Raw genomic sequence first — 15,000 nt, 5'->3', positions numbered from 1 at the left:
GATGAATGCTTTGTCCCGCCGAGGACTAACCAAGTGCCTTGTATGTTACGGCATCGTTCCGTTTCATACTTTCCCTGGACGACATTTGTGTCCATGCCGTGTCCCACCATCATGTTTGTGAGGTGTCGATGCTCCGCTCCAGTGGAGGAAGGAAGTGGTGCTATGGTGGACAGAGGTGACCCTGAAAGTTTTAGCGTCCGAAATCAATGAACAAATCCTCTCAGAGGAGTAGATGATACATACATACATACATACATACATATACATACATACATACATACATACATACTCTACCGGTCAAAAGTTTTAGAACATCCCCATTTTTCCAGTTTTTACTGAAATTTAAGTAGTTCAAGTCCAGTGAATAACCTGAAATGGTACAAAGCTAAGCGGTAAACTGCCAGAGGTTAAAAATAAAAGTTCAGGTTACCTGAAAAACTTAGGTTACCGGACCTAAAAACTTTAGGTTAAAACTGAAAAAGAATGTAAATTTCAGAGTTGTTAAAAAGGCCCGTTTCAGGGAACAAGTCATGGGTTCGCAACTGCAGCTGTTCTGCAGCAATGGAAGTAAATTAAGCCTCGGAAGTTGATGCAAACAATTCCTACAGATGTCCCAACTTTTGTTGATTCTTTACAACCCTCTGTCTGTATAAAAGCCCCTCCCTCTGTCTGTTTGTTGTAACAAACCCTCTGTCTGTATAAAAGCAGTGTTGGAACAGACTGTGTTGCTACACCCTCTAAAGCATTATTTGGACAATATTGAACTGCAGGAAGTAGTATATTGCTATCATAATGGTGCGAAAAAATCAATTAACAAAGGAAGACAGACAGACCATTATAACCCTTAAAAGTGCAGGTCTTTCCTTCAGAGAAATTGCAAAGTCAGCCAAGGTGTCAGTGAGTACAGTTTCCTACACCATCAAAAGGCACTTGGAAACTGGAGGAAACTCTGACAGGAAGAGGTCTGGCAGACCCAAAGCCACAACACAATCAGAAGACAAGTTTCTGAGAGTCAACAGCTTGCATGATGGGCGGCTCACAGGCCAGCAGCTTCAAGCACAGCTTAACACTGGTCGAAGTGAGGAAGTATTAGTTTCAACTGAGAAGAGAAGACTTCGAGCTGCAGGTTTGACAGGTCGAGTGGCAGTAAGAAAGCCATTGCTAAGATGGCAAAATAAGAAAAAGAGGCTTGGCTGGGCCATGAAGCACCGCCAGTGGACTACTGAAAACTGGAAGAAGGTTTTATGGACCGATGAATCAAAATTTGAAATCTTTGGTTCATCACACACACACACACACACACACACACACACACACACACACACTTTTGGTTCATCACGCAGGGTTTTTGTATGCCGTCGAGGAGGTGAAAGTATGGTTCCTCAGTGTGTGACACCAACTGTCAAACATGGAGGAGGAAGCGTGATGATCTGGGGCTCTTTTTCTGGATCCAGAGTCGGCGACTTGCACAGAGTGACGGGCACCCTGAACCAAAAGGGCTACCACAGCATTTTGCAGCACCATGCAATACCCTCTGGTCTACGCAGAGTTGGTCAGGGGTTCATCCTTCAGCAAGATAACGACCCAAAACATACCTCCAGGCTATGTCAGAACTGCCTTAAAAGAAAAGAACAAGACGGTAGGCTTCAAATCATGGAATGGCCAACACAATCTCCAGACTTAAACCCCATCGAGCTGGTTTGGGATGAACTGGACAGAAGGGTGAAAGTAAAGCAGCCTACAAGTGCAACACATTTGTGGGAAGTTTTGCAAGTGTTGGGAAGAACTTTCCGAACAATATTTGATTTACATTGGAGAAAGAATGCCAGGAGTATGTTCGGCTGTTATATCTGCAAAAGGTGGCTACTTTGATGAGTCATAAATTTAGATTAAATTTTGTTCAACAAAACGATTCCATGATTTCTTTTTATCAGCAATTGTTTATTTGTTATATGCTTTAGTTTCAGAGTACATTGTAACATTAAACTGCTTAAATCTCAATAAAAACTGGAAAAATGGGGTTGATCTAAAACTTTGGACCGGAAGAGTACATACATACATACATTCTCTCCACTATAAATAGACGGTGGTTCATTTGATTTGTAGAAATTTATGTTGATAATAGATAATTATTTTCAGATGCTCTTGTTCTGCAGGGCAATGGCAACAGGTGCTTCATTCAGTGCTCAAATCATCTGTGTACATGTGCTGGTACCTCAGCAGAGATAGTCTTACAGTTTTGAGCGATGGCTGTTTCTTCCACTTCATCGTGGGGATGGTGTCCTCTCTCAATCGTGGAGGATAACAAGGTCTCGCCATCTCTGTTGTTTTGTAACAGTGCTCTGTAAAATGTTCCAAGCACAGAAGCAAACATTTTGTAGGCCTGATCCACATTCGGGGTATTTCGGACAAACATCATCCAATTTGTGGAAAACTTCGGATCTTTCGTCCATTGGTGTAGCATGAAACCATCTCAGTTTGTATTATTAAACAAGCACCAAGGACGCATGGACTTGGCATATTTGTGGAAAATTGAAAAATATTCGCCGTTTGAATTAAATTGTACCGTGATGTAACCTGTACACAGTATGGATCTGGTGGTCCACTTCCTGGTGTGACGTCACAGCTAATCTTCAAAGGAATAAGATTTTGACCTTTAATTGCAAATTTACCTACTTTATAATTCAGAAATCATAAAATGACATCATATCTATTTTGTGGGGTATCAAGGGATAGGTTATCATCAATGTGGTCTGAGCATTTGGGTTCCCCTTTGAGACGCTTTTTCACAAAGTCCATATTTGCTTTTAAATGTGTTTTTTTCAGTAATGGATTATTTCTTGCCACCTGTCCATAGAGACCAGCCTTGTGAAGGGAACGGGATATTGCTGCTTGATGAACACTGACCCCCATCTCATACATAGAGCCTTGCAGATCTATCAAAGTCATTGTTGGATTTATCGTGACATCACGAACCAGTTTCCTGCTTGCTCGGTTGCTAAGTTTGGATGGGCGACCTGATCTGAGGAGAGTCTGGGTGGTGTGATAAGTCTTCCATTTCTGAATGATGGATTTCACCGACTCAAAGGGATAATGAGTGACTGAAATCTTCTTATAACCCTCTCCTGAATGGTGCTTCTCCACCACTGTGTGTCTGACTTCTTTGGAAAGCTCCTTGGTCAGCATGTTTGCCTTGTTGGTTGACCAAGTGAGTTGCACCTTATAACTCAGATAAGTGGGAGAGATTAATTTTTAAGTTAAACCACTAATTACAAAAAAGGTGAAACCTATTACACTTATTTTGTGACCTTTCAAACAAATAATTTGCTCCTGAAGTGATTTAGGGTTAATTAGGCAAAAGGGTTTGAATACTTATCTCGTTGAGAATCATCGTATTTTCTCTGTTAATCTAACCTAGTCACATTTTATCTTCAATTTTTAATCTTTATCATTGCGGAGTAGTTTGTGAAGACTCTATATATTAAGTTTGATTTGAAACCATCATGAAATAAGCTCAGACGGAATCAAAATGCAAAAAATTTGAAGGTGGATGAAGGCCACTGTATCATACCTGCTAATGCACTCCTGCAACGCTGGACAGAATAATTTTAAAATTGGACATTATCGGTAAAAAATAAATCAAACTCCCGGAAGCAGTACAAATCATTTTAAAATACACCAATTCTCTGTGTCATCGTATAATTAAAACGATTGTCATCATAGATGTGCGGGGAATGCCTCGAAACATACGTGTCTGTTTGCTTGTGGGATGAAATGTGTTGAAACTTGGTGGTTGTACTGAGGGTGTTGTGCACATGCTTAAACCTCTTCCCCCTTTTGCTGCTCCTGTAGAAGGCAGGTGTTTCGAGTCCATATAATAATATGCAAAAAGTGTATGGTCAACCAAAATATCCTACCTCCCCACTGCAATGGAGCGTGACATTTCCACAAATGCGCAAATTTTGGATGTGGAAGTGTCAAGTTGTGGGTTGGTATTACTGAAACCTTTCCCACTAATTGATCCTTATCCACAGGACTCTGACGTCAGATCGCAACATTGAGATCTTACAGCAACGCAGCACCAACTGTACCTTTCAAGAACATGGTCCAGGAATCATATTTATACATTATAATGTTCCTGCTCACATTATAAGGCCATTTGAATACGAAACGTTCTTGTCATTGTCATCGTTAATGTCCTGACACCCTGGCCTGCCACCTTGCTAGATTTAAATCCAATTGAACATCTCTGGGATATCAATGATCATCGCATTGAAACCTTGCCAAGATAGCAACAAATCCTCGATGACCAGGAATAGGTGCTGATTCAAGTACTGACCATTCCCCAGGTTCAGATTCGAGAGGTCATATGATCAACTCAATGATCATATTTGCAATACAATGATTGCAGGTGGAGGTGGACTTACCCAATATTGAGATTGTTACTCCCACATTGGATCACGACATGAAAACATTCGCCACAACACGGCATGACTTGATTTGGACACAATGAAATGGACATGTAATTATTCAGCATTTATCTCTGTCAGAGGTTTGCACCTCATCTGAGTCCCACAGTGTCACATAGATAAATCACAGCAACAACAATCACATGTTCGTTTTTTTTTTCAATTGCGCAGAGTGTATATAGTTATTGGATTCGCTATATATGCTAGATATCCTTTATTGGATTCGCTATATATGAGATATCCCTTATTGTCAGGTTTTCCGTCTGTCTGTCTGTGTGTATGTGTGTGTGTGTGTGTGTGTGTGTGTGTGTGTGTGTGTGTGTGTGTGTGTGTGTGTGTGTGTGTGTGTGTGTGTGTGTGTGTGTGTGTGTCTGCAACGCGAGGCTCCACAGCAAGAACCAGCGAACCGATTTCGATGAAACTTTGCGAACAGGTGGAATATATACTGGGAATGTGCGCGTTTGAATTTCGTTGCCTAGCAACCACCCGTTGCTGTGCAGCGGCCGAAAAACCGCGTAAAGTGTTTTCAATACTTGTCCTTCAGTTTTAATGTAGAGAAACGAGACTTCGGAATTAAACACTTCGAGATATTGAGAAAATTTTACTTGAGCCGATTTTTGATTGAGGTTTTATTTTTCAAATGGTAGTCCTTCAAAAATGGGGTGTCTATTTACCGTTATTTAAGGTGTGTGTACAGTGTTTGCAAGGAACGACACCGTCGTTCCACCTTCAATCTCTCCTCGAACCAAACGTTATTGACCAAAGTGAAAAGGATCCAAAATAAATGGAATCACCGGCATTTCTGTCTTTGTGGATTTCTAATAATATGTTTATTTATTTACCGAAAACGATTCCACGACCCACACACCACCTTCAATTATTTATTGATTTACCGTAAACGATTCCCCACCCACACACAACCTTCAATTATTTATTTATTTCCCGAAAACGATTTCACGACCCACACACCACCTCCGATTATTTATTTATTTCCCGAAAACGATTCCACGACCCACACACCACCTCCAATTATTTATTTATTTACCGTACACGATTCCACAACCCACACACCAAATCCAATTATTTATTTATTGACCGAAAACGATTCCACGACCCACACACAACCCCAATTATTTATTTATTTACCGAAAACGATTCCACGATCCACACACCACCTCCAATTATTTATTTATTTACCGAAAACGATTCCACGACCCACACTCCGCCTCCAATTATTTATTTATTTGCCGTAAACGATTCCACGACCCACACACCACCTTCAATTATTTATATATTGACTGAAAATGATTCCACGACCCACACTCCGCCTCTAATTATTTATTTATTTTCCGTAAACGATTCCACGATCCACACACCACCTCCAATTATTTATTTACCGAAAACGATTCCACGACCCACACTCCGCCTCCAATTATTTATTTATTTGCCGTAAACGATTCCACGACCCACACATCACCTTCAATTATTTATTTATTTACTGAAAATGATTCCACGACCCACACACCGCCTCCAATTATTTATTTATTTGCCGTAAACGATTCCACGACCCACACACCACCTTCAATTATTTATTTATTTACTGAAAATGATTCCACGACCCACACACCGCCTCCAATTATTTATTTATTTACCATAAACAATCCCACGATCCACACACCACCTCCAATTATTTATTTATTTACTGAAAACGATTCCACGATCCACACACCACCTCCAATTATTTATTTATTTACCGAAAACGATTTCACGACCCACACTCTGCCTCCAATTATTTATTTATTTGCCGTAAACGATTCCACGACCCACACACCACCTTCAATTATTTATTTATTTACTGAAAATGATTCCACGACCCACACACCGCCTCCAATTATTTATTTATTTACCGTAAACAATCCCAGGATCCACACACCACCTTCAATTATTTGTTTATTTCCTGAAAACGATTCCACGACCCACACACTACCTCCAATTATTTATTTATTTTCCGTAAACGATTCCACGACCCACACACAACCTCCAATTATTTATTTATTTACCGAAAACAATTCCACGACCCACACTCCGCCTCCAATTATTTATTTATTTACCGTAAACGATTCCACGACCCACACATCACCTTCAATTATTTATTTACTGAAAACAATTCCACGACCCACACACCACCTCCAATTATTTATTTACCGTAAACGATTCCACAACCCACACACCAAATCCAATTTTTTATTTATTTACCGAAAACGATTCCACGACCCACACACCACCCCAATTATTTATTTATTTCCCGAAAACGATTCCACGATCCACACACCTCCTCCAATTATTTATTTATTTTCCGAAAAAGATTCCACGACCCACACTCCGCCTCCAATTATTTATTTATTTACCGTAAACGACTCCACGACCCACACACCACCTTCAATTATTTATTTATTTGCTGAAAATGATTCCATGACCCACACACCACCTCCAATTATTTATTTATTTACTGTAAACAATTCCACGATCCACACACCACCTCCAGTTATTTATTTACCGTAAACAATTCCACGATCGACACACCACCTCCAATTATTTATTTATTTACCGTAAACGATTCCACGACCCACACACCACCTTCAATTATTTATTTATTTACTGAAAACGATTCCCCACCCACACATCACCTTCAATTATTTATTTATTTATTTATTCACCGTAAACAATTCCATGATCCACACACCACCTCCAATTATTTTCCGAAAACAATTCCCCACCCCCACACCACCTCCAATTATTTATTTATTTACCGAAAACGATTCCACGACCCACACACCACCTTCCATTATTTATTTATTTACCTAAAACGATTCCACGACCCACACTCCGTCTCCAATTATTTATATATTTTCCGTAATTGATTCCACGACCCACACACGACCTCCAATTATTTATTTATTTACCGTAAACGATTCCACGATCCACACACCAACTCCAATTATTTATTTATTTAACGTAAACTATTACACGACCCACACTCTGCCTCTAATTATTTATTTATTTTCCGTAAACGATTCCACGATCCACACACTTCCTCAAATTATTTATTTATTTACCGAAAACGATTCCACGACCCACACACTGCCTCCAATTATTTATTTATTTTCCGTAAACGATTCCACGATCCACACACCACCTCCAATTATTTATTTATTTACCGTAAACTATTCCACGACCCACACTCCGCCTCCAATTATTTATTTATTTACCGTAAATGATTCCACGATCCACACACCACCTCCAATTTTTTTTTTTTACGTAAATAATTCCACGATCCACATACCACATTCAATTATTTATTTATTTCCTGGAAACGATTCCACGATCCACACACCACCTCCAATTATTTATTTATTTACCGTAAACTATTCCACGACCCACACTCCGCCTCCAATTATTTATTTATTTACCGTAAATGATTCCACGATCCACACACCACCTCCAATTTTTTTTTTTTACGTAAATGATTCCACGATCCACATACCACATTCAATTATTTATTTATTTCCTGGAAACGATTCCACGACCCACACACTACCTCCAATTATTTATTTATTTTCCGTAAACGATTCCACGACCCACACACTACCTCCAGTTATTTATTTACTTACCGAAAACGATTCCACGACCCACACACTACCTCCAATTATTTATTTTCCGTAAACGATTCTACAATCCACACACCACCTTCAATTATTTATTTATTTACTGAAAACGATTCCACGACCCACACACCACCTCCAATTATTTATTATTTAAAGTGGGAGTGGCGTAGGAAAGTGGGCGTGGCTTATGAAAAATATTGTGTGGCTCAGGAGGTGTGGTTAAACAAGAGCATTGAGAGAAGTTTATTGGGTTTTCCGTCTGTGTGTGTGTGTGTGTGTGTGTGTGTGTGTGTGTGTGTGTGTGTGTGTGTGTGTGTGTGTGTGTGTGTGTGTGTGTGTGTGTGTCTGTGTGTCTGCAAGGTGAGGCTCCACAGCACAAACCAGCAAACCGATTATTTTTCAAATGGTAGTCCTTCAAAAATAGGGTGTCTACTTACCGTCATTTTTTATGAGGAGTGCCAGTTGGCAAAATACGCAATAGGAAAAATCTTGCCAGGCAGAGGAACAATTGTATGTGAACCAATAAGTCTTGGCAATGAATCTTCGTCTGTGGATCGGTCAGAATGAAAAGCAAAGTATCCAGCGCTTCGATCCTAGCGAATCCCTCGTGGCCAACCCGCTTGTCATATTGTTAGTGTGTTTGTTTTACTTCTATCCCTTTTCAACCTGGATTTGTGAACACCAACTTTAACAGCGGATCACATGTAAATCAGCGGATCACTTTGTCAGTGGATCACATGTAAGTGAGCGGATCACTTTATCAGTGGATCACATGTAAGTCAGTGGATCACATTATCAGCAGATCACATGTAAATCAGTGGATCACATTATCAGCGGATCACATGTAAGTCAGTGGATCACTTAATCAGCAGATTACATGTAAATCAGCAGATCACATGTAAATCAGTGGATCACATTATCAGCAGATCACATGTAAATCAGTGGATCACATTATCAGCGGATCACATGTAAATCAGTGGATCACATTATCAGCGGATCACATGTAAATCAGTGGATCACATTATCAGCGGATCACATGTAAATCAGTGGATCACATTATCAGCGGATCACATGTAAATCAGTGGATCACATTATCAGCGGATCACATGTAAGTCAGTGGATCACTTAATCAGCAGATTACATGTAAATCAGCAGATCACATGTAAATCAGTGGATCACATTATCAGCGGATCACATGTAAATCAGTGGATCACATTATCAGCGGATCACATGTAAATCAGCGGATCACATGTAAATCAGTGGATCACATTATCAGCGGATCACATGTAAATCAGTGGATCACATTATCAGCGGATCACATGTAAATCAGCGGATCACATGTAAATCAGCGGATCACATTATCAGCGGATCACATTATCAGCGGATCACATCAGCAGATCACATGTAACTCAGTGGATCACATTATCAGTGGATCACATGTAACTCAGTGAATCACTTCATCAGTGGATCACATGTAAATCAGTGAATCACTTTATCAGCAGATCACATGTAAATCAGCGGATCACATGTAAATCAGTGGATCACATGTAAGTCAGTGGATCACATTATCAGCGGATTACATGTAAATGAGCGGATCACTTAATCAGCAGATCACATTATCAGCGGATCACATGTAACTCAGTGGATCACATGTAAATCAGTGGATCACATTATCAGCTGATCACGTGTTAGTCAGTGGAAAACTTTATCAACGGATCACACTTTATCAAGAGAAAAGTGAAGGAGGAAATCCGAAAGAGGGAAGCTTGGAAATCAAATCCTGACGCCAAACTCTGTCAAAGGCTTTTGAGATATCAAGGCCGACAACAAGGGATTCCCCAAAGTCTCTCAACGAAGAGGCCCAGACATTCATAATGTGAGAAAGGATATCACCTGTAGATCTTGCCTTGCCAAAGCCATATTGGTGATCAGATCGAAGATTGTGAGATTCAAGGTGCTTGAGAAAATGAGAGTTGAGAAGACATTCAAATACTTTGGAAACAGTAGAAGTCAGAGCAATGGGGTGGAAGTTGGAAGGGTTTGAACGAATCACCCTTCTTTAAAATAGGCTGTACTGAGGCATGTTTCCAGGAAAGAGGAAAAGTTTGGGGTTTCAAACAAAAACGAAACAAACGAGCAAGCACGGGTGCAAGTTCTGAAGCACATTCCTTCAAGACACGGGGAGGAATGCCATCTTGCCCATCAGCCTTGCTTATGTCCAGAGAGAGGAGTATATTTTTTGACTGAATGAAAAGAGATTATAGGGAGGGATATAGGATTGGTGAGGGGAGCATCAGAGGGAGATGGAATGTTGGAGTCATCCAGTGTGGAGTTAGAGGAAAAAAGAAAACCAAAAAGAGTTGCTTTATCCGTCAGAGAGACAGTGATAGTATCATCGGAACAGAAAAGTGAAGGAAAGGTAGAGCGACAGAAGTTGTTGGAGATTCTTTTAGCTAAGGACCAGAAAGATCTATTAGTGGAATAAGATGAGAGGTTGTCACCTTTCCTTTGAATAAAGGAATGCTTCGCTTCATGAATAACATGTTTGCAATGATTTCTGGCAGACATGAAAGCTGAATGCGAGTTGGAGGAAGAAGAGTTTTTCCATGCCCGATATGCGGCATCCCTGACGCGAATGGCCGCAGAGCAGGAATTATTGAACCGAGAATTGATCAGAGAGATAGACTTCGCAGAGAAGGGGATATAAGCCTCCATTACTGCAGCAATAACCTCAGCTATACATTCAGCAGAGATGGAGGCATCGCCCGAGGAGAGGCAGTAGTCTTTCCAGGGAAAGTCAGAAAGGAAGTTTTGTAAACCAGTCAAATCAGCATTATTGTAATGCACAACACTGGCGTTTCATCGGAGCAGTTGGATGAGAAGTGGTGGTAAGTAAAGTGTTCACAAGATTGTGGTGAACTGGTGCCCAACTGTGTCTGCAGACATCCTCCTGCAGTGGGTTACCTTTCCTAAGAGGTTGGTGGCAGGATTTGCACTCTGGCCACGATAAAACACTTCACTCCACAAAACACACTGCAGTGGTGTGTGGCAGGGTGATGCTGAGGTGTCGTCCACGAGACGGCGGTCTCCTCGGGTTCACCTGAGGTGATCCCTTTGGGTGGGTAACTGGAATGTCCTATCCCTTAGAGATCGGGATGGGCCACGCATCTGCCTGAGTGGTAGCCAGATGGAGGCCCCTGGAGTGGACCGGCGGAAAGTGGACACAGCGACGCACTGTGAAGCGTATGCTCCCAATGTAGGTACGTATGTATGTACGTATTATGTATGTTTACTTCTATGTGCTCCTGAACCACGAGACAGAATGAGTATAAAACTGCTGGTTGTATTCAGGGGCAGGGGAGGGGTGTAGTTTGGGGGTGTATGGGAAAGCTCTAGGGGGTTAAAAAGATCACAATTCTGGGAGAACACCCAAATTCTCTCCATGTAAATGTGTATCCTGCAGTGCCACCTGGTGGATGCTGGCATTTCAAGTCACAAATAAGAAAATTGTGGGGGAATTTACCCTTCAGTACTTCATTGGAGGATTTTGGGGGGTGGGGGGGGGATACTGGTGTCTAATAACAAGCAGCACAGTTCTACTGATGCTCTCTTAATCGATGGTTTGAAGTGTGCTTGATGTTGTATTCCACAAGACAATATGTAATTAAACTAGTGTAACTAAATTACAATTTGGTACAGACATTGGAACAGGATCATACCCAGATCAGGTGTGCTCAGTGCCTATAGAAAGACTACACCCCCTTTCAACATTTTCACCTTTCGTTACCTTATAGCCTGGAGTTAAATTACATTGAATAAGACTTTTTCCAGCTTTATTCACACATCGTAATGCACAATGTCCGTGTGAAAAACAAAAATTTTACAAATTTCAGAAAATTGATTAAAAATACAAAACTAGAATATCTTGGTTGGATAAGTGTCCACCCCACTCCCCCCGCCCCTCCCCCATATAATAGCAATTGTAAATTAACTCAGGTGTAACCAATCACCTTTAAAATCAATATCACATACCAAGTTAGTTGGCCTCCATCTGGGTAAAATTGTAGTGATCCTGATTATTACCTCCTCCGACGAAGTTGAGGAAGGTTATTTATGTTTTCACCCCCTTTCTGTCTGTTTGTTTGTTTGTTTGTTTATATGTTTGTTTGTTTGTGTGCAGGATATCTCAAAAAGTTGTGGTTGTGGTTGGATCCGGATGAAATTTTGTGGACAAGTTGGGTGTGTGACAAGGACAAACTGATTAAGTTTTGGTGAAGATCCGAATCCTGATCCGGATCTGATAAATTTTTTCAGTGATTCTTCACCATTGAGAGATTCACTGGTTCCAGAATAAAATCAGCTGTTCCTGTAGGTTTCCTCTGCTGGGTCGTGCATTTCACAGCACTCAACCATGAACACCAAGGAGCTTTCAAAAGACCGGGATAAAGTTGTGGAAAGGCACAGATCAGGGGATGGGTATAAAAATATTTCAAAGGCCTTGAATATCACTTGGAGCACAGTCAAGATGATCATTCAGAAGAGGAAGGTGTATGGTACCACCAAGACCCTGCCTAGATCAGGCCATCCCATCCAAACTGGATGACCAAGCAAGGAGGAGACTGATAAGAGAGGCCACCAAGAGGTCAATGGCAACTTTGAAAGAGCTACATACCTTTACGGCAAAGACTGGTCACTGTGTGCATGTCACAACAATATCCCAAGCACTCTACAAGTTTGGCCTGTACGGTAGGGTGGCAAGAAGGAAGCCACTACTCAAAAAATCCCACCTTGAGTCCCCTTTGAGTTATGCAAAAATACACTCCAGAGATTCTGGTGCCATGTGGCTAAAGGTTTTGTGGTCTGATGAAACCAAGATGGAACTTTTTGGCCTAAATACAAACCGTTACATTTGGTGCAAACCCAACACAGCACATCACCTAATGAACACCATCCCCACTGTGAAGCATGGTGGTGGCAGCATCATGTTATAGGGATGTTTCTCATCAGCAGGGACTGGGGCACTTGTCAGGATAGAAGGGAAAATGGATGAAGCAAAATACAGAAATATCCGAGAGGAAAACCTGCTGCCCTCTGCAAAAAATCTGAAAGTGGGACGGAAGTTCACCTTTCATCATGACAACAACCTGAAGCACACAGTCAAAGCTACACTAGAGTGGCGAAGGAACAAAAAGATAAATGTCCTTAAGTGGCCCAGTCAGAGCCCTGATCTAAATCCCATCAAAAATCTGTGGCATGACTTGAAGATTGCTGTCCATCAACACTCCCCACGCAGCTTGATTGAGCTTGAACAGTTTTGTACAGAAGAATTTGTAAATATTGCCCAATCAAGGTGTGCAAAGTTGGTAGAGACCCATCCCAACAGACTCACAGCTGTAATTGCTGTCAAAGGTGATTCCGCAAGGTATTATCTCAAGAGGCTGGACACTTATCCAACCAAGATATTCTAGTTTTGTATTTTTAATTAATTTCCTAAAATTTGTAGAATTTGTTTATCACTTGGAAGTTGTGGGTTACGGTGTGTAAATAAAGGTGTAAAAAGTCTCATTTAAAGCAATTTAATTCCAGGTTATAAGGCAAGAAAAGGTGAAAATTTAGAAAGTTGGTGTTGCCTTTCTATAGGAACTCTACTGTATATGCCATTTGTGTTTTCGTGTCAAGTTGTTGAACTTTGCACCACAAAATAAACCATAAAATGCAATACTGTAGTTATTTGGGACAAATGTAACCAGAGCGGCATAATTGTCACCGAAGATAAACAGCCATATTTGCAATGTGTCAATGAGACTAAAAAAATCATAACCGTTTAAATTTACATTTGGTAAATGTTGAGGTCAGAAAAGCAGAAATACATCAATTATCATAACTCTGTAATGTTTGCGCACATAATTCAGTTCCCTTGATTTCACCGGTAACTTTGACCCCCAATGGTACCCCTTTGTGGTGCTCTGTCCAAAGTGAAGTTACATGCTGGAGAAAGCCCCACGGTAAGGATTCCACTGGGTGGTTTGCTGTTCACTTATTAACTAACATCAGTCAGGTCAGGAATCTAGTAATTTGTTCAGGGTGCTCGTGATAACTTGCCGACTTTTCACAAAACACACCACTGGGTCCGTAACGTCCACCAACTTATGATAGCAGACAGGGCACCCGGCTTAACATCCATCTAAAGGACAGCGCGCTTTGTGATGCAACGACCTGCCTGAGAAACACCAATCCGATTGTTTATACTCTGGTCGGGAATCGAACCCAGACGAGACAGCACAAAGATAAATGTGCTATCTCTGCATCCTCCTGTCGGATAATGTTGCATCAAATATATCCAATAAACTGTACTTATGGAGTTCTTACTCACCTGTAAATGGGATCGTGCATAAGCAGCACTTTGTTGTCATCCCAAACCCACTCTTTCTTCTAAAGAGGAGTGGGAAGATTGGGGGTGGGGGTATGATGAGGGGATGAAAGAAAAACAGACACACAGAACATGAAACAACCAGGTTACTGTCCTGCAAACATGCATCGTTATCCACCATAAACTCTTCAAGCTTCGTCTCTCATTTTCACAAAGGAAGAAATGATGTGGGAAGGCTGGATTACTGAGATGGACAATTTTGCAGTGGGAAAGGGTTAAACACAAATTGCTAACCAACCGATAAAAGCATGAGATACTAGAAGGGTACTCGGTAGAGCGCCTAACTCCACCAGGCTGAACAGTTTACATTTCGCATCCCACTGATAGGTCGGATCTAGATCCGGAACTCCAAAATCTAATCGGCTTGTTATTGTCACCTACCCAACTCATCCACCTAGTTTTGTCTGAATACGTCCACAACTTTTCGAGATATCAT

At 41.0% G+C, this 15,000-nt stretch overlaps 1 protein-coding gene across 8 annotated transcripts in view; it reads right to left on the bottom strand.

The window, feature by feature from the left end:
• The window catches only part of NOS1AP (nitric oxide synthase 1 adaptor protein), a 69,974-nt gene that overhangs the window by 23,354 nt on the left and 31,620 nt on the right, over positions 1 to 15,000 (bottom strand). For 6 of the 8 annotated variants that reach the window (XM_085855669.1, XM_085855670.1, XM_085855668.1 and 3 more), the window contains 2 exons: positions 14,508 to 14,566; positions 3,751 to 3,846 (listed from right to left, as the gene is read on the bottom strand). In XM_085855669.1, the coding sequence (XP_085711795.1) occupies positions 3,751 to 3,846; positions 14,508 to 14,566 (155 nt within the window). The remainder of the gene's footprint in view (positions 1 to 3,750; positions 3,847 to 14,507; positions 14,567 to 15,000) is intronic. The other 2 variants (XM_085855671.1, XM_085855675.1) reach the window with 1 other exon arrangement.

The sequence above is a fragment of the Eptatretus burgeri genome, chromosome 14 (assembly GCF_056783735.1).
Source record: "Eptatretus burgeri isolate ZD-2024b chromosome 14, Ebu_testis_v1, whole genome shotgun sequence".
Taxonomy (NCBI): Eukaryota; Metazoa; Chordata; class Myxini; order Myxiniformes; family Myxinidae; genus Eptatretus; species Eptatretus burgeri.
Note: the sequence above shows the minus strand (reverse complement) of the source record. Positions and strands in the feature narration are given on the sequence as shown.